The 24,887-nt window shown below is 42.2% G+C and overlaps 2 protein-coding genes across 6 annotated transcripts in view; one reads left to right on the top strand and one right to left on the bottom strand.

Annotated features, from left to right (window-relative positions):
• The window catches only part of LOC311259466 (teashirt homolog 1-like), a 37,303-nt gene extending 35,447 nt beyond the window's left edge, over positions 1–1,856 (bottom strand). The window contains exon 1 of the mRNA XM_084356643.1: positions 1,407–1,856. The gene's annotated coding sequence lies outside the window, so the exon portion shown is untranslated. The remainder of the gene's footprint in view (positions 1–1,406) is intronic.
• On the top strand, positions 618–16,445 carry LOC311259467 (prostaglandin reductase 3-like). Of its 5 annotated transcripts, none has more exons than XM_084356649.1 (3): positions 618–1,225; positions 4,058–4,977; positions 6,110–10,018. In XM_084356649.1, exons 1-3 carry the CDS (start codon positions 945–947, stop codon positions 6,259–6,261), a joined length of 1,353 nt encoding a protein of 450 aa, XP_084212775.1. In that variant the 5' UTR covers positions 618–944; the 3' UTR covers positions 6,262–10,018. The 5 variants fall into 5 exon arrangements, with proteins under 5 accessions (XP_084212775.1, XP_084212772.1, XP_084212773.1 ...); XM_084356646.1 differs by lacking the exon at positions 6,110–10,018 and adding an exon at positions 10,027–10,804 and having other exon boundaries at positions 620–1,225; positions 4,058–4,832; XM_084356647.1 differs by lacking the exon at positions 6,110–10,018 and adding an exon at positions 16,422–16,445 and having other exon boundaries at positions 621–1,225; positions 4,058–4,832.
• The last annotated feature ends 8,442 nt before the right edge of the window (positions 16,446–24,887 follow it).

Raw genomic sequence — 24,887 nt, 5'->3', positions numbered from 1 at the left:
TGGGGGGATCAACTTTGAAATTTTGTTTTTAAAAAAAAAAACTTATACGAACATTTCATGGCAAAGCACAACTCAGAGATCTGAGATCGTTACAACTTCGATGTCACCTTTGGCTCGTGAAAGCTCCGGCTGAGTGAGAGGTCCAGGCTCCCGCTGAGGGCAGGGACGGAGGTTCTGTTGTAGTAACACTGTCACACGCTTATTTTGAAAAGCAGCGATGTTTCCAGAACATGACGGGCACATGACAATAGGCAACAGACGGCAACGCACGGAAACGTGCGCGAATGCAAGGACACACTTTGACGAATCGCTGATGCAGACTGTGGTTACAGGTGTAACATGTGGCCACGGACATGTTTCTGTGTGGGGGGGGAGAGCAACCTTCAAAATAAAAAAAATTAAAAAGGCGATTTCAAATCAAAAGAGCGCGTTCACGCGAAGGCGCTCGGCGATTGTTTGGTGTTTTGTGTGTTTTGTCGCTGTTTATCAATAAAGATCCGCCGGGGCTGGCGGTTGTGTTCGTGGGAGGAAAAGCGGTGGAGGATACGTTAGGAGACGAGGATTGATTTGTTTCACCTTACTAGGAAGTGAGCGCTGTGTCCGGGAAGGGGAGGGACTCCGACGACAAGTCTGGGGCGCTGCTGTGCTGCTCACAAGGCTGCACCACAGCAACCTTTCAATCCCAAACACTCGATCCGGTGCTTGTTTGTTTTGGGTTGTTTTTTTTTGCATAAGTAACCGAGAGTCCCGCTGCGAAGCATCGCGGCTTTTGTTTTGGTTTATCGGCACGCTGTGCCCGGCCCGGCCCGGTCCGGCCCGGCCTGCACGCTGTGCATGTGCAGAGAGGGGGGGGAAAGCCTCTAGCGCAGGCTAACGGCAGACGGGCTTATTACTGCCATAAACGCACGCCAAGTTGTCCGTGAACTTTGTCACATTTCGGAGCCATGTCCAGCCTGCTGCTGCTGAGGCACGGCGGGAGAGCGGTATCGGTAATCGTGGGGCGCAGAGGCACCGACGCACTTTCAGGAGTTCATTCGACTGCGCGGCGCTTCATCGTAGATATGTCCTACTCAGCGCACTTCATGGATTTCAAGGGATCCTCCATACCGAGCAGCATGAGGAAGCTGGTCGTAAACAAGCTTAGTCCGAATTTCCGAGAGGCCGTCTCTGTGCAGACCGTCGCGGTCCCGACGCCCGGAGACGCGGACTTGCTCGTCAGAAATCGGTAAGTTGTTGTTTTTGAAAGAGGTGGCCGCAAACGCACCGTGCCGCCGCCGCTTCCTCTGCGCGCCCGGAATAGCAAAAAAAGGTGACCCAAAGCGTGTTTACGAGTCTATTTATGGCTCATTATGGGATGTCGATCTATCACAGCAATGTTGAGAAGTTGTATAAAGGGCTCCGCTTACCTCGATTTACCCATGTCCAGCACCTGCGATCATCATCATCATCACAAGATGGCAAAATACGTGAGGAATAAGCGCTGTACTGTAATTCCAAGTTCCGCCCTCTCTGCATTTGTCTATCAATCCATCTCGGCATCTCTCTCTCTCTCTCCCCCACCTCTCTCTCTTCTCTCTCTCTCCCCCACCTCTCTCTCTCTCTCTGTCCTCCTGTCTCTCTACGTCACCAAACTGCAAACAGAAAGTCATGGAGGGGGGGCTCAGACTGGCATCAAGAGATGGAGATGATGGAGAAGGAGATGCGGTGTTAGATGGCGCGGGAATTGCAGTATCATTTCTCAGCAGTGTGTTCTCTGTAAGGGAAGAGCACCTGAAGTCAGCCTCCCTGCCTCCTGCAGCCTGACACAGTAGCCTCAGTGATTATTATATATTGATAAATAGAATTAAAGCTGGTGTGAGGTGGGAGAGGCGCAACTGAATGCGCTTTTTAAAAATAGTAAGATTCCAGGTTCTATTTCTGATTCCAGCCGGAGGTAACGCTTTACCCCAATTTTGATTCACTACTACATTACAGACTGTATGTGCGCCTGATCTGATTTTAAATGTTAAATTAGCAAATGCACCAAATGCACCTCAGGGTTTATCGTGCCACTTGGTGCCAATAAAACAAATATTTTCCCATCAGATCAAGTGTAAACGTGGCTCATTGGTGTCTTATCGGTGACGGCGATCACTTGCTCGAGACCTTTGACCGTCACTGGGAGATAAAGCGAGGATGTTTCAGCTAACAGAGGAAATAAATGTTTCTGTTTGTGGTGCAAATCGAGGAGCGCTCGTCCCACATTGCAGAGCATCAGTGCAGTCCAAGTGAAAAATCCACCGTCTCAAAGTGTTCAATGGGGAATCTCAGAGTGAGAAATTGATAACTGGAAAGCTCGTGACTGCAGTGAAAGAGGAGGATTAATTCACAAGGAAGAATTGAAACTTTCTTCTTTATTTAAGATTCCACTGAAGCGGATCTCTTACAGTAAAATCCTCAAGAATAAAGATCACAGAGTGCTCCACACCGCCACGTCTGATCCATGAGCACACTTCAGAGTAACAATCAAGTGTAGTCACTCAAATCGAAGACAGATGACCTGCACATGAGACAGAAGTAGCAACGGTTCATCATGGCACAGCCTCTTTTAGTATGTTTTGTGTGAGAATGCACTCCGAAACAAATTATTAGCAGAAATGTAATTTTCAGTCTGCCTTGAAGGCCTTAAAACCTTAAAGGGGCACTGTGTAGTTCTGGAGAATAAATTCGAAATCAGAATTTTGATTTGTACAATATTAATGAGGTAATAACACAAAACCAGAAATATTTATTTTTTCCACAAGTGAATTAACAAGCTGTTCTCAGGAAAATAAGGTCCTAGAACACTGTTTGAAGCTAGAAAGGTGGCAGGGTCCGCCAAATATAAACAAAGTAATACAGTATGAAACTGTGTTGTCCTTTAAAGGTGCACTATGTATTATTGGGGAAGATGAAAGATCTTCATTGTCTCGACTTTTAATGCATAAACAAACTGACCTTGTTTATATGTGGCGGACCCTGCCACCTGTCTAGCTTCAAACAGTGTTCTGGGACCTTACTTTCCTCTGAGAACAGCTCGTTTATTCACTTATGGTAAAGATAAATATTTCTCAGTTTGTATTATGACCTCATTAATATTGTAAATTTTAAAATTCAGTTTGAATTTCTTCTCTGAAACTACATAGTTTATACAGACATTACATTTTGTTTAGGTATAAAAAAAATCATCCAATGAAGATCTTTCCCTTCTGATAAAAATGTCTTCCCCATAACTACACAGTGCACCTTTTAAATATTTCATTTAGTGTTTATCATCACACACACCAGTGATACTTATCTTTATATCACAATGCGTGTTGTGGTTTTAAATCATCTCGGTAAGATGATTGTTGCGTTCAGAAGGTTTTTGTTTGAACACACTCTGACTTTATTGTCACTTCTCGGCTCATTTTGCTTAAACTCGAGTGTTTCAGTATTTTCAGTGATGCACAAATCTGGTTCCACAGATGTAAAGTCGTCCAATCAAGGTGTTTGGTTACATCATCCTGACCCATCTACAAACCACAGAAGCATTATCTACGGGCTCAAAGTACATGTGTGACATGCACCGTAATGAGGCGCAGCATGCGCGCCGCTCTAAAAGACAGTAAATGATTTATTTATACATTCCTTTCTCACATATTTGTTTCCAACATGTTACCGAAGTAAGATGAAAACAGCCGTCTTCGTGTTGAGGCAAGAAGCAACTATCTGGGATTTTTTTAAAAGTGCAGTTTGTTGTGGGTGTCTCTGAAGACAATGAATCATGACATCATGCAATGTGTTTTGTGATACAAACCTTTCCCTGTCAGTGCAGGACTGTTCTCTCCCAGAAAGAAAGGGAATCATTGCCAAAACAAACCAGAGTGTTTGTGCCCCGTGCAGACATGTCTGGAGAAGGAAGCTGAAGTCTTGACCTTCAGACAGGATTTCAGATGACCACATAGAAGCTTCTGGACATGATTCTGAACGTTGTGTGTGCATTTTTTTAACAACTCACACGTTTAATCCTTATTTATTGTTTGTCTTTGTATTTCAGTTTTGTGGGAATCAACGCTTCTGATATTAATTACTCAGCAGGCCGGTACGATCCCTCGGTGAAGCCCCCCTTCGATGCCGGTTTTGAGGGTATCGGTGAGGTCGTCGGCCTCGGCCTCAGTGCCAGCTCCCGTTACACCGTCGGGGACACTGTGGCCTACTTCGGCAGCGGTGCATTCGCTGAGTACACGGTGGTGCCAGCCAAGGAAAGCGTGCCTGTACCTGCGGTGAAGCCAGAGTTCCTCACCCTGCTGGTCAGCGGTGCCACGGCCTACATCGCCCTGAAACGTCTGGGCGACCTGGCCAAAGGTGAGACGGTCCTGGTCACGGCGGCTGCTGGTGGAACGGGACAGTTCGCAGTGCAGTTTGCCAAACAGGCCGGTTGTCACGTGATCGGGACCTGTTCAACCGACGAGAAAGCCGGCTTCCTTAAATCCATCGGCTGCGACAGGCCGATCAACTACAAAACAGAAGACCTGGCCAAGACGCTGAGGAAAGAGTACCCACAAGGCATAGATGTGGTGTATGAGTCAGTCGGAGGCAGCCTCTTAGAGCTCGCAGTGAACAGTCTGGCCAATAAGGGCCGGCTGATCGTGATTGGCTTCATCTCAGGGTACCAGAGCGCGTCGGGGATCCCGCCCTTCAAAGGGGGAACACTACCGGTGAAGCTGCTCCAGAAGTCGGCCAGTATTCGGGGTTTCTTCCTGCCCCACTTCATCAGTGACTACAGGGAGGCTCTGGGTAGCATGATGCAGATGTTTGCCAAGGGGAAGCTGGTGTGTGAGGTGGATGGAGGGGATTTGGCACAGGAGGGGAGGTTCACAGGGTTGGAGTCAGTGTTCAGAGCTGTGGACTACATGTATGATGGGAAAAACCTGGGCAAGGTGGTGGTGGATGTGGCACCACCCTCTGTTAGCAGTAGTAAGCTGTGATTTCACTGATTGTTAATGCACCAAAAATCATACTTGAACCCAAATGATTGTTAAGTTTGAGAAGAAAACGTCTTTAATCATTTCAAATACAGATTATGTTCTTTATTTTTGTATGATTGATATAACACTATAAAGTAATGATTTCAATAAACATAATAATAACTTTATTGAAATCTATCCTGGTTTTGGAAGCTTTATGCAACACAGTGAAAACAACGGTGCATTAAAAATAATATTGCACAAATATTCCTATAAAAATCTGAATCTACAGCCACCCAGAAACTGTTTTTTACAGGTTTTCTTAATCTTGTGTTCCACCCCTGAAATTATTCTCGACCCGCTGCCATAACGTGCCAGCTTTACGCACTCACACGCACTTTATCTACCATAAATGTTTTATGATAGACTTCATTGTTTTTCTAATGGGGGGGGGGGCGCTTACATTGGTATGTGCTTGTCAAAAGTGAGCGCTGCTCCAGGTGTGCTTGGTATTTCATTGCCTGTTTGTGGCTGACAGAAATGGCATTCACACAATCAATCTTTTCATTCACATGCCCAGAAGCTGCACATAATAAAAAAAAATTAGTCCAGCTAACCAGGAGCCAGACTATAAAATGCCATTACTTTTCTCCACTGAACGTACGAAAAATCACTTATAGTGAATGTATTGTGGAATGCCCTTTGACATTTTTTTTTCATTTCCATTGTGTGTTTGTGTGTGTGTTTAATTTAGTTTTGGAAACAGGAAACAAAGCAGCAGAACATACGTTAGGAAGTTTAGTCACTTCGCAGCTTATTTCTACACAACACATATTATCATTATCATGCACGAGAGAAAAAAGAAAGGTTTTTAAATGCAGAAGCCTTAATAGGTGGAAAATGTCCGAGATCTGACAGGATTTAACATTTAATTTCCTCTATTTTTAAAAAGGCAAGAATCAGAAATGAGACACTGTGTACGTTGAGGCCGTCCATGTCGTATTAATGTCCTGTGTGTCGTCTAAAAACAAACACCTGTTCCTACCTGGCAGGGAGGGCTGTAGTGTTCATGCACTGTGAACATGTTATTTCCTCATCCAGGTGGCCACTCAAAATATAACGCAGTGTGAAATACGTTACAGGTGTGACCCCAGCATGCAAAGCTGCTACCTTCAGCAGACGGCGCAGGAAATCAGGAACACACCAGGCCAAGGCCGTTTTCAATCCAGAGTGTAAGGAAGTCGGAGGAAAACTGACGGTCTTTGGCACAGACGGCGGACACTTTCAGATTTAGTTATGTTTACTTATGGAAGTCCTGTATTATCTTTCACATACGCAGTGTGTTTTAATAAGACGGGTAATATGTGCATATACAAATAATAAAGTAGCACTTTAAATTATTACTTAAACACAGCAACAAGAGAATGATTTGGAAAATTAACCCCTAAACTACCTTTTCTCTCTGTTTCCCTCCATATCATTCATATTATATATGTATACATATTCATGCTCATATCCACTAAACTTCATTTTATAAAGTCTCGCAATGATTTTGTCAATATGACATTATCATTATTGTGTATTAACAGACAGACATATTTCTTCGCTTTGTCTTTCTTAATATCTAAAATAAACAATTTTGACTGACACACACATTCCCGTGACCTTGAGCCACTTACACTGTTGACATGAGATTTAAAATGAATTGTTATTTTCAAAATTAAAAGAATAAATGAAAATAACATTAAAAAGGCCTTTAGTTTATCTGACCAACAGAACAAACAGTAATTAAGTAATTAAATCATCGCCATCACTTCTGTTTTTGTCAGGCGTTATGATGCAAAGATGTGATGACGCACGAGATTCATTTAGAACACTGCATTTTTCTCACTTTTCAGTATATTTTATCAACTTTTCCCTGAGTATCCCTCCAAATCTGTCATGCCAGTCTGTCTGTCTGTCGATCTGTCAACTTACTGTTAAAAAGTGGCGTCTTTTCTTCTTTAAATCTACAATATAAAATTTTGACTCACCCGTTACCGTTACGTCACCTCACACACTTAAAACTGTTGACACACGAGCTAAAAGATTGTGCCTTTGTTTAAATTAAAACGACATAATTAAAGAGGACAAGAAACTAACGCTGAAAAATGCTTTAAGATGATCTGACCAACAGAAGAAACAGTAATCGTTTAATTATCGCCATCACATCTGTTTTGTCGGCCGTGATGATGCAAAAACGCGATGATGCACGTGGATGCTCGAGTACTGTGTGCATCCATGTTGCACAGCGAGGAATAGGCCAGGTTTAGCATCTCTTCAATTACCAGGAGAGGCCTCGTCTCGGCGTCCTCCAGGGCCTACCTGTACCTCCGCTGATTAGTGAGCAGTCACAGCCCCAATTAGAGAACACAGGAACCTGGAGAGACAACACTCTTTATTTAATTGGATTGTGTTGCAGTCGGAGCCTGCTAACTGGCAATGTATTGAAGCAACCTGGAACCGTGGAGCGTAAACAAGACATTAAAGATAGAGAAGCTTCTTCAGAAGCGTTGGCAGACTTTTGTCTGATGGTAAAAGTTCAGGAACATTTCTTCGTTTGAGGAGTTATGCCTACTGTCTCTCTCATTTTAGTCGAGGGTTGGTGTAGTCGTTCTCCTCAGAAAGGGTCATTCACACAGCAGGTACATTTAGATTAATATGTATATGTAGGTAAGCCGAGTTTACCCTTTTTAACCTGATGGATATGTGAAGGATTTAAATGCAGAGCATAGATTTTGACAAGTGTTATCATATGAATGGGCTGCTCGTTCATTAGCACAGTTTTAATTGCCTTGTTATTGGTCGTTTTATAGTTAATGCAGCTTTATAATTAACAATGAGTCAGTGCTCTTCAGAAAGGCTGCAAAATAGATGTATTTCTGAGATGTGCTGATATTGGTGGCGCTTTACCTGAAAGTGAGACTTTTGACAGAAAATAATACTTCTCCCTCGTGCAAATCAAAAGTTGAACTTTTAATAAGAATTAAAACACACTTGTTTATTTTAGCACATTCAGGGCTTCACTGCTACAGCCTCACTTTGTGTGGTCTCGTAACAAACTAAAGGACGTTATTGGTGTATCATTGACATGACTTTGTCGTAGTAGCAGCATTAGTAGTTTTCAGTCATCACACATAATACAGTAAATATAAACAGTATAGTATAAACAAAGTCAACGGTCCTTGTATCAATTTTTAATCATTTAAGCTACCCTGCAGAAAACGACAAAATAAAGTCATTGACACTATTGACAAACTATTATTTTGCACCGTTCTATAACTTAACCCCAACAGTGGACATACCGCTCCTTTCATACCTTTTTCAGCTTTTATATAAAGCAGACATACAAACACCTCTCAGGTCATATTTGCTTTCCTGTATGGAAAAGAACAGTCTAGGAGTGACTTTCTAATTATTTTAAAATTAAACAAATCGTTAAATTTCATGACATGGGAATTTAGAAACAGTGGATTTGTGCGAGCATAACAATCAGCCTTGTTAATGATAATACGTATGGCTCGTTTTTGTAGTGTTGAATTTATAGCCGTAAAGAAAGAATAAGTTAGCAATAGATTATACAGGGATGTAGAATGTGATACAGTGTTTATGTTACTCTTTCACTAGGAAGTAAAAGTCACCATTAGGATGAAATCAGTGTTGGGGACTAACGAGTTACATGTAAGGGTGTTTGTAATTAAAACACAAAATAAATATAATTGCAATCCATTACGGTTACTGAGAAAAAAAATATGTAATTAAACCACAGATACTAAATCAATATGTTGGCGATAACAAAGGGGTCACATATGAATATATTCTTTTTAATAAGCAGCTTGCTTGTAGAATATAACATTTATTCTGTTGCTTTACATCTTTTACTCACGCATGAGTGCTTTCTTTCTTCATATTTTCTGACGACACGGGTCAGAAAAGTTGCTGGGACAAATTTGAGTGCAACACCAACAAGGATGTGATGGCTTATAAGGATCGGTACATGTCTAGACGGGTTAAATTTATTGGGAAATATGATTGTTATCTTTACAGTTACTAAGAAAAGATATTACAGATACTAATCAGTATGTTGGTGACAACAAAGGGATGTAGTAACCATAACCCTACCAAGTATATGAAGAATATAACATTTATTCTGTTGCTTCACATCTTTTCGGCGCACATAAATGCTTTCTTTTTTCATATTTTCGGGCAATGTGGGTGCGAAAAGCTGCTGGAACAACTATTAGTGCAACACCGTTAAGGACAGGGTGGTTCACAAGAAGCTGTACGTGTCTAGACAGGCTCTGTTCACTGGGTAGTGTGCACTCTAATCTGAGTATTTTTGATTGTTTCTTCAGTCTGCATTATCTGACTTTTCTGATTTATTGGCCCACTTTAAAACATGTGTTAGAAAAGTAATCAAATGTAACAGGTTACATTAGTTTGATACTTATTACATTTGTAATCTGTAAAGTAGATTACGTTTCAAAAAAGTAACCTTCCCAGCACTGGGTATAATGGTCCCTGGTGGCCACACTGGCAGCTGCTAAGGGAAGGTTAACCCTACTGTATGAAAACAGGGATTATTGATTTTATTTATGTATGATAGTATTAATACTTTAATAATTCATAATTGTTAATAGACTTAAATAACCTTTTAGCTTAGGTTGTACAGATTTCAATGATATGAAGCATTTAAAGATAATAAGCAAAAATAAAGTACTGGTGGATCGTTTCTTTTGCAGAGCTGAAAGCGTTGAAAACCCATTTACGATGAAAATGTGTCTCCCCTCTATATTACTGGTTTATGAAAGAAAGAAAAAAGTCACAACTCTTGAAATCAAACTTCTTGAAATCACAACTTTTTCTACCCTTCCAATCCATTTTAATTTTCAATCCAACACCACAGCACGGAGGTGGTTTTCATTGTTGCACTTAAACATATTTTCGGGGAGTGAAATTCTCAAAAGGTCTCTCTCTGTCTCTTTCTTTTTTTCCCACTAAAAACACTCTTTCTCCACAGTTTCCCCTCGCTGGAACATGTGGCACATAACAAAGACATCACCCTCATCGTGTGGGATGGTAGTCTACCTCCAGGCGCCTGAGGGACACTGGCTGGCTGCTTGGTGCTGCCAGGATCCAGACAGTCCAGTTTCTTTCTCTGCAAGTCAGTCAGACCCCCTCAACTCCCCAACTCCCCGAGCCCCCGTCACTCCTACCTCCGCCTAATTACCAAACCTAAAACCCCACTCGACTAATTAGCCACAGCAGACCCAGGAACTGTGAGTAAAGGTAAAGAGATGGCTTCATTCAGGAGCGTGTGTGTGTGTGTGTGTGTGTGTGTGTGTTTGTGTGTGTGTGTGTGTTAAAGAGAGGGAGAGTGAAGGAAAGAGACAAGAAGAAAGGGAAATGGAATATTCAAGCCTCCTTTAGCGAGCACATCTCTACAGCCAATTAAAGTCATTTATTAAACTGTTTGCGAAACCTGAGTTGTGCATGACAGAATGATAGGGGAATGTGTTTGTTTGTGGCCGTGCATGTGTTTCTGGATATGTAGATGTGCGTGGGGGCCGCTCACACGCACACACACACTCCCCTCCTCACACACACACGTCCACATGTGTCTCAGTATGGCTGGCAATCTGTCGGCTTTTCTGTCTATCAGCGGCGCGAGAGCTCAGTGGGACATAAATTACAATATGCAGCAGAACCACTTGTGTAAGTCTCAATGAAGGGGAGGAATAACTTTCTTAATCAAGTTCCCCTGATTAATTGTAATAAAGGTGTCATCCGTAAATGTGTCCTCCTGATTGAGTAATTCGGGGCCGGAGACAGTAAGCACATCCCTGGTGATTGGGGGGGTTGGACAGAGTAGTGGAGGGGTGAGGGGGGAGGGGGGGTAGGTGTGTGGAGGACAAACTGAGACACAAATAGCTCCTGGGCACACTGGCAGCCTTCGCACAACTGACAGTTATGAAATACAATTATCAGTGTGATCTGCTTAAGAATTCATCAGCGGCTTCACCGGCCAGTAAAGACGTTCACGGAGAGTCGGAGAGAGACGGAGAAGGGAGAGGGAGGGAGGGTGACACAAGAGGAGAGAAGGCCTCGCTGATTAAATGAGATTTTTTATTTTGTCCAGCAGATTGTTCACATTATGTTACAGTACTGTGAGCGGATTATCCTCTCTGTTGTTTTCCTCTGTTAAGATCAGCTGTGACAAACCCTGACGACTTAAAATGGTTGATTTTTATGATATAGAGCAGTGACTCTGGGCATTGATTTGGTGATTTGTGGGTCAAAAGATGTCTTGAGGTGCAGGTTCAAAGTGGGAAAAATTTGGTGAAAACTGAAAAGTGTTTAGATGTCTAGGTCAGCAGCTCCCACCTTTTTGACTTGGGGCCCTTTAAAAAACGAACCAGTGTCTTAGAGTGAACCCTCATCAGGCTATTTAATATGAATAATCTTTACATGCCTGTAGAGATTAAATCACCAATTATTTTACAATAAAGAGCAAAGATGAGAGAAAAGTAAGAAAAAACTAGAATGGCACTCAGTAGAGCACATACCTCTGCCAAGGCCCAACAGTCCCCTTTAATTCAATCAAGCCTCATCCAATATCAACCTCGATAGACTTCTATCACTCTAAATTTTAAACCACCTACAAATGCTTAAGCAAAATTTAAGTTCACTAGGTCTATGATACACAAAACATGCACTCACTCATGGATACCAGCCAATTACATCCACCTGATTTTTTTCATCAAGATCCATGCATTATTCCCTGAGAAACCAACAAAAATGTCAACAACAAAAGAAAGTCCTATCTCACAATGTCAGTGAAAGTGAGAAAACATTCCTTGATCCGGCCCTTTATCCAGAAAGTTAATGGGGTCTATTCCGAGCCGACACTCATCCTCCATCCAGGTTTCGTGGAAATCTCTTCAGTAGTTTTTGTGTAATCCTGCTGTCAAACCAACCAACAAGCAACACAGGTGAAAACAAAATAGTAAAAATAATTTGGACTGTTAACATACAAGCACCTGCTGAGGAAGACTGAGATGTGGGCGAAATGTTTTGACATTTTTGTTAATTTCTCAGTGAATACTGGATGGAGTGATCTTGATGAAAAAGATCAGGCATATTTAGGGGGCTGGTATCTGTTAGTGCGGACAATCTGATGTGGATCCTTATAAAAATCTGGATCTAGCTCATTTATTTAAGTTTCATTTGATATAGGATTAGGCTTGATTGAAGTAAAGGGCACTGTTGGGCCTTGGTGGAGGTGTGCACTCTACTGAGTGCCATTCTAGTTTTTCATCTTGTCAATAATCTAACAACCCCTTCAGAATTGTCCAGCTACCTCTCGGGGGAGTCTAAAGGCCTGGATTTAGTAGAGTTGTTCAAGCAAACATCAAAACAATGGTTATATGTACTGAAGGGCAGGGCCATGTGTTGATATTCAATTGTTATTGTGATATGAGACCACATATCATCTCAGATTTTGGATATTGTTATGTCATGATGTGGCACAAGTGTTGTCTTTTCCCGGTTTTAAAGGCTGCAGTACAGGAAAGTGATGTACATTTTTTGAACTTACCAGACTGTTCTACTTGTTGTAAGACTGGTCTTTACCCAATCAGTCATTATATCCACATAGCTGATTATTGTTGATCAAAAATCTGATCTGAGTTTACATTTTGTGAAAGTACCAATGGTCATCCCTACAATATTCAATATTAACAGTGAGCTATGTCTTTAAAAAGATATTGGGATGTTTGATTTTGTTCACCCAGCCCTTATGAAGTGCTTTTCAGATCTTGATATAGCCTAAAAAATAAAGCAATATCATATAAGGCCATGTCATCCTGTCCTAGGTATGTAACCTCAGCATCTGTGACTAAGTGACTATATTCAGCCTGGTTTGACCTTCACATCTAACACCTTTCGTCCTGCAGTAGGAGACATCCAGGCGTGTAGATCAAACCATTGTAACCAAGCCAATATCTGACAGAGGATAAATTTGCAGGTCGACGCGGCCAAGTTCTCAAGTGACCCAAATAAGCGTACAATTTAAAAATTTAACAGCATGATAAAAAAAAATCATATTAGAACAGCTTATATTTACCACTATCAACACACGACGATAAAACTTTATTCCAGCTCGCTGCACTACAAACGTATTGAATAAAACATCCAAACAAGCACTAACATTTCTATTTGACAGATAAAATCACACTCAGCTACATTCATCATCTCTTCCTACCTACATTAACCCTTTAGGGCACCTTCTGTGGCCTCTGGAGGGGAGCGAGGGTCCCTCACCGTGTCTGTTAAGATGTAGATATATATTCAGGTGAAAGGCAAGGGCGCTATTCACCACCTCAGGATTAATGACAACATCATCGCCATCGCCACGCTGACCAGCCCCATATTTCCATTGGCTGGATAAAGAGGAGAGGGGAGGGGAGGGGGTATGAGCATCCTGTCGGCGGGATGACGGACAGGTCCTCAGTCCAGCTCCCTCAGGTCCCCCCTGTCCTCATTCTTTACTGGCCTGAGCTGGCTAGCGAGGCAGCGTCTCTGCGGCCAAGGACACAGGGGTGTCAGCAATGCGTCTGGGTAACATCGTTCATCAGGCCGCATCGGTAATGGGTAGCTCTCTGTGACAGTGGTCATCAGGACACAAAAGCAAAAGGGCCCATAAACATCACATGACAGATGGCTGGGAGGACAGCTTCGGACAGGGAGGGAGGGATGGAGAGCGAGAGATAAAGTGAGATAGAGGGAGAGAGAGGGAGAAGGACAGAGGTGGAAGAGAGATCTCAGGCTGGATTGTTAAGTCTCATGAAAAGTCGGGATGGTTTATGAATGCTCATGTTCAATGTCAGCTGTGAAGGGAAACGAGGAAGGAAACTAGAGATCACAGGGGAAATAGTTTGCCACTGATGTCCATCAAAAGGACATATTTGAGTGTGGTTAGTGTAACTACTTGGTCTGACTATTAAGATAGATAAGAAAGATATCCAATTGTGAAATAGATCAGTTCAAACCAGATGGAAAAAGCAGAAGGAATCTGCAGAGTAACTAGTGACTAAAGTAATCAAACAATAGTAGTAGTAGTGCAGTAAAAAATGGAGTGAAAAGTACAGTAGTGGCCACCACCATGTTGTAGAGTGGAAGTATTAAAGGAGACATGTTATGCTCACTTTCAGGTTCATCATTTTATTTTGGGTTACCAAACCCAAAACCAGTTATCACATACTGTGCAGTGCTGCAGCAGCGCTGTATTCCCCCTCTGTCTGGGACGCTCTGTTTTAGCTCCTGTGTCTTTAAGGCCCGCCTCCCAGTCTGCTCTGATTTGTCAGCCCACACACGCCCGAGCCAGCAATAGTCACTGTGTCTCCACATCAGCTCTGTCGTGTTTTCAGCTTCTAGTCAGCTTTATTTCTACTGTGAACATAGGCATAAATTAGGCAAATGTGTGACATGGTGACATAGTGTGATGTCAAGAAGTCACAGAATGAAAGGAGGGACTGCTGACGAGGTGTTTCAGGAGCAGTGTTTTCTGTGGGAGAGAGGAGCTCCCATTGTTGAAGATGTTTGCCTTTTTAACTTTCAAGACCTTTTACATGTACAATAACCTGTATAACACACTGAAGGAAAGGGAAAAACAAAAAAGCATGTAGGTCTCTTTTGAGTAGCAGAAAATGGAAATACTCAAGTTAAGCACCAGTACCTCAAAATTGTACAGAAAAAAGTACAGTACTTGATTAACTTAGTTACATTCCATCACTGATCATCCTGAGTTAGTCTGATGAACTTCCTCCGCTTCATTTGCCTCCATGTCAGTGACGACTTTGGCCAATTAGTGGGGTGAAACCATTTAACCTCCGGCATGGCACAAAGGGTTAAACGGAAGGGTCGATATGAAAGAGGTGTTTGCTTAAAAGCAGTACATAGAGAGAAGAAAGTTGCTCTTGAAAAGACAGGATGAGAGATTGTTGAGGAAACGTCTTCAGAGATTCAAGCCCGCAGCGCCGATACGTCAGAAGATTTCATCAAAAGGATGTTTGGCACAACTCCGACTTTGAAGAGTTTGACAGATAAGCACGGCGTGTTGGAAGAGTTGGCCTGAGGAGGATGATGTTTTTAAATAAACTACGGTCTAAGCAGTCTGAGGTGGGGTGAAAGTTAAGGAATAATTACGGAGGTGATAGCAGTGACAGAATGTGAGAAACAGGTTGCGTGAAAATGAGGCGAGGTGAGGGTGTCAAGGGCTGTCAGAGAAGTGACTGCAGGACCTGTTGTAGGTCCCTGTGGAGGGGAGACAATTGTTGTGTTAGCAACACCTTTGTCACCTCAGGATGTATACCTCGTCTTCGCGTGTTTACAGGGAAATCAAGTCCCAAATGTGAGGTATCATCTTCAAAACACGGGGAAATGCAGCTCCCTGGCCTCCAAAGTGACGCCGCAGGCCGCTCTGCGTCTTTCTTTGTTTTCTGGGAACAGCCTTGCCCGTCCATTAATCGTCATCCATCCATCCTGTGCACCTGTATATAAAAGGGAAATTAGAATATCCATCACTCGAGCACAACGTCAGCGTGATTGATGGGTTAGTCACAGGATCCCCTCCGTTTCCTAGCCCAAGTCTGTGTTTCAGGAGTGAGAAGTGAACATTATCTAGCGCCATGATCAGATTTAGTCTGCACATTTCCATCTAGGAGAGCATTTTGAGTGGATGATACACAATCCCAACGAGGAGGCAGCCAGCAGAAGGTTTATGGAAATCTAATATCATAAGGCTTTTTGGTTTGTTAGACTTGTTATTCACGGAGTGGGCTGGTGACACTTTTGATGTAACAGTATGAGACAATGTAACGAGGCAGAATCTCATTCTGTTGAAGTGTTTCTGTCAAACTACGGTCTGAAGGATGATTGGGAAAATCTGTGCAAACAGGTTTTGAGTGGGGTGTGCTAAGACTAAAATACCAACTGTTCTCAGAGAAAAGCCTTTGGTAAATAACAGGAAATGTCCTCCGAGAAGGCGATATGAATGCCAGAGAGCGCAGGATGCACATTTGCCTTTTAAGTTGAGCAGACAGTATTTAAACAAAAAGGCATAAATAGAGTCAGCGCGAACAGATGACGAGAATTAAACACTTTTATTAATAAATCTCCAGGCTTAAGTGTGATGTGCTGGTTTAACTCAGGTGGGAAAAAGATACATTTTTGCATTTATTCTGGTACAATCGACTGAAAGCGCTCTATCGCCTCTGTCAATCCTTAAATATTGGTGTTTATAAACCTGTATCGGTCAACTTTCTGTCTCTCCTTCTCTGTCTGTCTCTCCCCCTCCATGTGTGTGTGTGTGTGTGTGTGTGTATGTGTGTGTGTGCTTTGACGAGGTGGAGACAGGAGCCCTAACGCTGCAGGATGGAGAAAGGTGAACAGGAAACAGAAGGTGCCCATGGAGGAGGTATATGACATCTGTCAGGATCCAGGGTGGGTGGAGGATTCAACGCCCCCCCTCTGCCGGCCGAGGGTCACCCATCGCACCGCAGTCGCTGAAGTTGTCACGACACCCTGACACTTCCTTGGCAATGGTGGCCGCGAGCCGGACAGCCTCGGACGTTCAAGACACACACATATTTTTGAGTAAATTTGTCTGAGGGGAGTGGAGGGTGAGGGGGGCGTTTTGTATGTGCTGTTTGTTCTTTCTCTGTGCAGAAATGTCAGCGTCCTGCTCATTGTTGTTTTTTTCTCCCCCTCTCTTCAGGGTCCTGGATGGAGGAAGGTCAGCTGACATGGCAAGGTCGACAAACAAACAAACAAACAGAAGGAATTAAAATAGAGAAAAACAGAGCAGATGAAACGTGGTGCTGGTGTGTTTTTATCGCTGCGAGGTTGATGGCATGTAGCAGCCATTACTCTCCGTTGTGTCCTCTGCCCCCCATTGGCTGCGACAACACCGCCTGGCAGGGCTGCCAGTGTCACGTCATCTCATGCTTCTGCTTAACTACGCGGACAACAAGGGCCGCTTCACACCAGGACGGGTTTTTCTGCTTCTTACTCCTCAGGTAGCTGTGTTTGCTCAAGGCGGCAAAGGTCGTTCACACTCGATTTGATAAAAAATCATCTTTGCGAAGCCAGCGTGAGTTCAAATTAGATCTCGTTGTTGTTTTTAATGTCTTTATGGAGGGAAAAGTAAAAGAAAAATCCACATCAAAAGTTTTAACAATGGCTAAGACTGACTTTTTTATGTGTGTCGTCCCCAATGTTCTTTCTGGTGACCAAATATTCACCAAATGAAAATTATAGAAATTTTGGTTTGGTTGTTTAGATTAGGAATATTTTTAGATACAGGAGAATTGACACATTATAGAGAAATTAAGAAAGGTAATATAAAAATAAAATAAAATCAGGCATATTTTGGTGACAATTATGTTTGTTTGTTTGATTTTTTATTAAGATCCATGCATTATTCCCTGAGAAATCAACAATAAAATGTGGGGAAAAAAGCCCTACCTCACAATGTTAAAGAGAATTTGTAAAAATCCCTCTATCCATCCCTTTATCCGAATCCACACCAAAAGTTAATGAGGTCTATTTTGGGCTGAGACCCATCCTCTATCCAATTGTCGTGGAAATCTGTTCAGTAGTTTATGTGTAATCCTGGTAACAAACCAACCAACCAACCAACCAACCAACCAACCAACGGACGTGGATGAATACATAACCTCCTTGGCGGAGGTGAAAAATAAAAATACCACAGTGTAGCAATAAAGTAAAAAAGTATTACCATTTATATATTCTTATGGTAAAATAAGTACTCATAATGCAGCTATAAATGGATTAATATTAGTGAAGCATTAATGCATTAATCTCTTTAACAGCTGGTAAAGGTGGAGATCATTTCAGCTACTTTGTAAATGGCTTTGTAGATTAATCTATGATAATACATCATGTTAATAAGTATTTCTATTTTGTATTAAGAATCTGAATCAGCAAAGTAACCAGTGATGGAATAAGGCTATGTACATTTACACAAGTACTGTACTTAAGTACAATTTTGCAGTACTTGTACTTACATTCTGCTACATTTTGGGGGCAAATATTGCACATTTTAGACTACTACATTTATTTGATAGCTTACTTTGCAGATTACATGCTGCATCAGTGCAAAAGTAGTGCATTTTTATTTTCATCGCCCAGGCCAATAATCAGTCGACCCATAGTACAGTATACACATACATGTCAATATATTTTTTAATTTACGTTTACTTGTACTTTTGATGCTTAAAACATAAGCATAAAAAAAAAACATACGTGTGATGAAATCAGAGTCAAAACCTGTTTGCAATCAAGACTCAGACATAAAAATATATATCATTGTTGTGTCTGAATGAATTGATAATCCCTCTGTTTAAGAATAATATATCTGTTTTATTATTTAGACTTCATCCTAAATAGCCAGCAGAGCCCCGTTTGTCATGACTTTGAGTGCGTTTGGCTCAGGCTGCTGCAGGTGAAGCCCGGGCCTCACCCTCACAGATCTGTATGCAGAGTGTGCCTTTAAAAAAGCATGTTTCTTTTGTTTATTCTTTGCGTTGTCTTTTCCTTTCTGTGAGTTTTGACATTGGAGATGACAGGTGTCTGTGGGGTGGAGGAGGAGGAGGAGGAGGAGATGCTGGTAAGAAAACAATCTTTGACTGCCTGTGGGTGAAGGCAGACTCCTCTAGGCAAGGCGGCCTTCAGCGTTTAGCTGGGGGCGCAGTATCAAAATCACAGCCACTGCTGTACCCCTAAGGCGCTAATCTCAACCAGTTACCGTCAAGTGCTGCTTCTTCTTTATATAATCCTTCATACCCCCCCCTCCCTTCCCTCTGCTCTCTCCATCTCCGCCATTCCTCCACTGATCCAGACCCAATCCACAGAGGTGAGAGGATAAATGACAGTTTGAGAAGGTGCAGGGGAAGCCAGGCATCTTGAATCCAGCATTGTTTCTTTCCTTACCCGGGTTAAAAGCAAATCCAAACTGTAGTGCTTCCACACACTTTACTGGAATTGTAATATCATAATTAGCAGAGCTTCTGTGCTCATCTGTACCAAACCAGGCATCTCACCAGATGCTGAGGAGACCTCTGCCGTCTTTCAGCCGGCTCGATGGAAAAGGGTTGTTGTTTGATCACTGGATGACTGCTAATTTAATAAGTGTTAACTATGGAGCAGCCGAGCGAGGGAAAAGAGGGAAAAATGAGGGAAAATGTAGGAGTAAAAAAGCATTAAGATTAACTGATGACATGTTCAACTGTGCGCATAATATGAGGCTTAGTTAAGTACGCACATGCTGTTTGTCAATTATTTAAAACCCCAGGAAATTAAGTCCAGGTAATCTCATACGGTGTAAATAACATTCTTTTTCATGGCAGCTTAATTGAATTCATTTGACGCTATTTAGAAATAACAGAATTAGATTTGCTTTCACACACGCAAGCAAAGACTGTCAGGAGGCGTTCTTTGTAAAGGTGAAAGCGAGAGGAATTAAAGTTAGTTAATTCAAACGGATGTGAAGGGATCGGATATGGGAATGATTGAAATCATCCTCATGTCTTTCTGCAGAGCTCTTATCCCTGCTCTCTGCACAAGGACTGTACTCAGGTCTGTGATTTAACTGTGATATAGCACTTCAAGCTCATTCTGCTGAACACCCTGAATGCAGAAATGTCAAGGTAATATGGAAAACATTTCGACATGAATCGATGACGTTGACTTAAAGGTGCACTATGTAGTTTTGCGGATGAAGAGGAAGATCGTCATTATCTGACTTTTTATGCCTAAACAAACTAAATGAATAAACTTTTCATGACTGAATAAACTGAATAAACAAACTGACCTTAAAGGACAACACAATTTGATTCTGTTTTACTTGTTTATATGTGGCGGACCCCGCCACCTTTCTAGCTTCAAACAGTGTTCTGGGCCCTTATTTTCCACTGAGAACAGCTTGTTTATTCAGTTATGGAAAAAATATGGAAAACGTGTCTGAGTTTCTATTAATACCCACTAGGTTGTTCTTCTCTAGAACAACCTAGTGCGCCTTTAAAGGGGCACTATGTAGTTTTAAAGGGGCACTATGTACTTTTGTAGAAGAAATTCAAACTCATAATTTCAATATGTACAATATTAGGAGGAATACTACAATCTCAGGAATATCTATTTTTTGATAGCTGTAAAAAAAAAAAAGCTGTCCTCAGAGGAAAATAACATCCTGAAACACTGTTTGAGGCTAGAAAGGTGGCAGGGTCCGCCAAATATAAACAAAGTAAACAGTATGAAATTGTGTTGTCCTTTAAGGTCAGTTTGTTTATTCAGTCATGAAAACAAAGAGAGTTTGTTTATTTAGTTTGTTTCGGCATAAAAAACTACATAGTGCATCTTTAAATGGATATAAGGACTTACACATATTTTCAAAACTGTTATCTGTAAAACGGTGAAATAAAGATCCCTCTCACGTCATTTCATAATAAATGCATGCTGGGAATCCTCATGATTGCTGCTTATTGTACTTCTGCATTCACTGGAAGTTCCACTATATTAAAGCAACCAAGTAGAACCCAAGTATCAGTAAATGTGCAGCCACTGTAGACTGAAGCAAAGATGTTTGACAGCGGGTTGTAAAGACCAGGCCAACCATACAGACACAGAGACAGCGGCCTCAGGCATTTTTGAATTGGCCTTACTAGTGGGATGGCATGGCTTGATGCTATTTACACACACACACACACACACACATGCACGGACAGACACACACCCACAAAGAGTCTTGATGCAGACTCTAGGTGAAGGCCGGTATATGTCTGTCTTGTCTCGTGAGTGAGCGGGCCGGAGACGCCGACGGAGGTGGGGGAGACAGATTGGAGGGACGGAGGGGAAGAGGGGAAATGGAGGGATTAGATGAAACCTTTCAGTGCGTGTCATCATCCCTGACATTCTGTAGGGCTTGACCTTAACAGAGCAGCATCGTGTCAGAGACAGGGTCTCATCACCGCCAGGGAACACACACACACACACACGCAGACAACCCATCAGAGATCGCCTACAACACCCAACATACATTCTCACATAAACACACACATACGCTGGGAGAATTTAGAGATAAGTTGCCAAAACTCAAGTATCAAGCAGCCAAATGACATCCTCCTCTGATGCAGATTGAATGATTACATATTAGCTGATCAGTTGATTATTCCATGAGAAAAGTAATTTTGCTGATGTGCTGCCTTGTCAAAGCCTCAAATAGTAAGAAGATTCATTAACATACAGAATGTGATTTTCTTTTCCAACTGTTGTTGATTTATTTGGTCCTGAGCAAGGAAACAAATCCACTGTTGTTCTGTACACATGAGGTCACATGGACTGATAGGTAACACATTCATCAGACACTTTAGGTGACTGTGGTCAGTCTGCATCAGCACTGTGACATTGGAACATCAAGTGAAATCAAATTCCAGAGACGTGTGCGTATTTATGTTCTCTACTGTCAAAAAAGGTTAACAAAACAAAGGGTTTTGGCTGTGCATTCACACGAAAACTGCGTCTTGGTGGCCTGAAACTCAAACTTTTGAAACCAGGTTCCAGAGTGTACTCACCCTAAACTTTTCCGCTTTCAACAAAGCTGTTTTCATGTAAACAAGGACTTGGATGCCACATTAATCAAGTGATAACAACCAATTTGGGTGACTTAGGTAAAAGGTAGGGGGAAAGGAACAGATTTAAAAACAGTGGTCAAAATCTAAGGATCAGAGGCCGAAATATCCTGACTTTTAGCGTCAAAGATGGGTCAAGCTTCAACCATTTCCATAATGTAACTCAGTAGGATTTTTCCTTAGACCCTCTGTATTTCAAATATTACAGGTGCTGGACCAAAAGATGATCAAAATATACTCACGTGAATGTAAAAGGGAGCCACCGTACAGGTTTTATGGCTTACTTGTGTTTTACATGTATTCCTAAGTGAGTGCCCCTTTAAGAACAAAATGCTTTCATGTTTCATCATCATCATTCATTTAGACTGTTCTCAGGTTATTTGGGGTTCAATTAAAAGTTATATTCATCCAAACAGACCTGAGAACTACAGTGACAACTTCCTTGACATTGAACTCAGGTGGACTGAAGTCCATCGCTGTGACGGGGTTCAGGGTGACTTGTATTCTGCAAAACATTTTTACAGTGAGACTATGTAACTTTAGAGAGAAGAATTAAAACAAACTTACTCTTCCTCAGAAGCATTAAAATGCATCTTTAGTCAATGTCATACACTCACACTACGGGTTTTTCTTGATACCGCTACAGTCTTACTTGATCTGCACTGACCATGTAGCGAATGATGGCAAACCTTAGGCAGTTATTGCTTTGTTTGCAAAAGTTACATAGCCTAACATTAATGCATAATAATACACTCAATGGCCACTTTAGTTGTAGTTCAGAGATGTTCTTCTGCAAACCATTACACCAGCAGATCATCTTGACCACCTTCTTTATGCCTAAATGCAGTGAGTTGGTGCAATGCGATCGGCTGATTAGATATTTGTGTTACTGAGCGTTTGAACAGGCATACCTAACAAAGTAGCTGCTGAGTCTGTATCAGCCTGTAAAATATGTATCAGTCAAGTCCTCAAGGCTAAGGCTACGAAACACTACTGCTTCCGCACAGAAATGTACTTAAAGCCGGCATATAAAATCTGAAGTGTATCGCCACGTATCCCATCTTTCTGTCCTGCTCACCTATAAAGACGGTGTCGTAACGACGCCTCGCGCAGGAATTAGACTTTATCTCCCACACCTTCTCATTGGGCGGCCTCCATATTCTGAGGACAGATTTAGATTTGGCCATAGGGCTGCTATTATAAAAATATGGTTGACCTTTGAGGTCCAGGGCTGTTTTAGAGCGGGATTGTTCCTCCCCAACGCTGTTTAGACAGCCTGCTCCTCTCAGTCTTATTAACATATGCCAGTCTCCCTAAATGTTCTCAGTCAGTTTATTAAAAAATTTAAGTACAACAGTATAATTTTTATGATGCTCATAAAGGAAGCGCTAGCTCACATTAATTTTTTCATGAACAGTGAACTTTTGGAGAGAACTGCAATGGGTTACATAATTAATTTCTGCTTTCTGTTCACCCGTCATCATATTTTGTAAAGTCCTGCTCTGTTGGTGTCTTTTGGTTTTTATCTTAACTTTATCTATCTATCTATCTATCTATCTATCTATCTATCTATCTATCTCTCTATCTGCTGTCAGTGTATTTTTTAGTGTATGTCATTTCCACCACTGCATATTTTCTATATTTCTGCCGTAAGCAAGTTTAAAAATATTTTTGTGATATTTTTTCCTATTTTGATTCATCATAAGTCACAGAAAATAGTTGGGTGGAAACACATTTTGCTGTCTGTATTTGTCAGTGAGAGTGCTGTTAGGAGTTTGCAGAAGCGGTACAGTGGTAGCAGTGTGTTCCTGACCCCATCATGCTATCTGTTCTAATGATGCTCAGGCCTCCATCAAAGTAGGGACCCCCCACGGCTCCTGGGGGCCCCTGGGCTCAAGCACAGTTGCTCTGGTTCGGTTTTTTCCCCTCACTGCTTGAGGCTCGGCACAGTAATGAGAAACAGAATTTAAAGAAAAGCAAAACAAAACAACAAAAACCCCTCCATCTTCGACTGACATCCAGTCCGTGTTCAGTCAGCTCGCTCTTTTTCTCCTCCTCGGTATCAAAAACAAAGATTGTTTTAATGGAGCAGTTCAAACACGCTGGGCAGCTTTTGTTCAATGCAACATTTTTCTCTTCCCTCGCATGCACGCACACACACAAACAGGGAGGATTAGTGTTGACTGTGCGCACGTATGGATTGATATGTTACAGCTTACTGGACCGATGCAAGACAGAGGGAAAAACTATTGATTTTTTGCCAATATGACTGCGTGTTGATCCTGGGGCCACATTCATTTTCATCACTCACATACGGGAGGGGGAAAGCAGAGAAGTGTCACACTTGTTTTGCCAGTCGCCATGACAACAAGGATCATCCAAGTCAGAGGAGGTCAGGCCGCTGATGAGAGGCGAATATGTGTTCACTGAAATCATTCACGAAATGCCCTCCACCCTCTGCCTCTCCCTGTGTCCGTCCATCACCCCTGCTCACGGTGCACTCTCTCCTCGTCCACAGGCATCAGCGCTTCTTTTACCTTCGCAACCATTTTACTGCTGCGGTCTGGTTCAAATTCCCACATCAGCGAGGAAAACCTTTGATAGCACTTTTGAATGAGGCACTGAACTCCCAGCTGCTCCCATGGAACTACCCAGCATCCACCAGTAAATCATTGCAGACTTTCCTCAGATGAATGAAGTTTGAACACATCACTCTTTTCTCTCATGTCCCTCCACTCTTTGCTCGCTGTGCTGCAGCTCTCTGACCAGCCTCCATCCTTCATCCCTCATTCCTCCTGATAGATTAGAGTGTATTACCACAATCCCCGATTTGTTGTCACCGTGTATTTGGGTGGTAATATGTTTGCTGGCTCCTATCCATTTTGTTGGTGGCTGATGGGCAGCTGATTTCAGGGGGGGCCGGAGAAGAAAGACGGCTGGCTGCTAACCGACAGAGGCCTGCCGACTCTCCTAAGGTGATAATTGGCTGCTGATGCAACATCCAACCCCTCGTAATTAATCTCTGTGGTTTTTTGTGCATCACAAACAACACGTGTTCACCTCTTTATGTGTCATTTATACACAATGTTCACAGTATAAAATGAAGGAAGGCTCAAGGGTGAGTCGCAAAAAATGTTAAAAGAAAGGTCACCATGTGGCTGGGGTGCAAGACGGT

This window comes from Pagrus pagrus (assembly GCF_965226575.1).
Source record: "Pagrus pagrus genome assembly, chromosome: 7".
Lineage (NCBI taxonomy): Eukaryota > Metazoa > Chordata > Actinopteri > Spariformes > Sparidae > Pagrus > Pagrus pagrus.
Note: the sequence above shows the minus strand (reverse complement) of the source record. Positions and strands in the feature narration are given on the sequence as shown.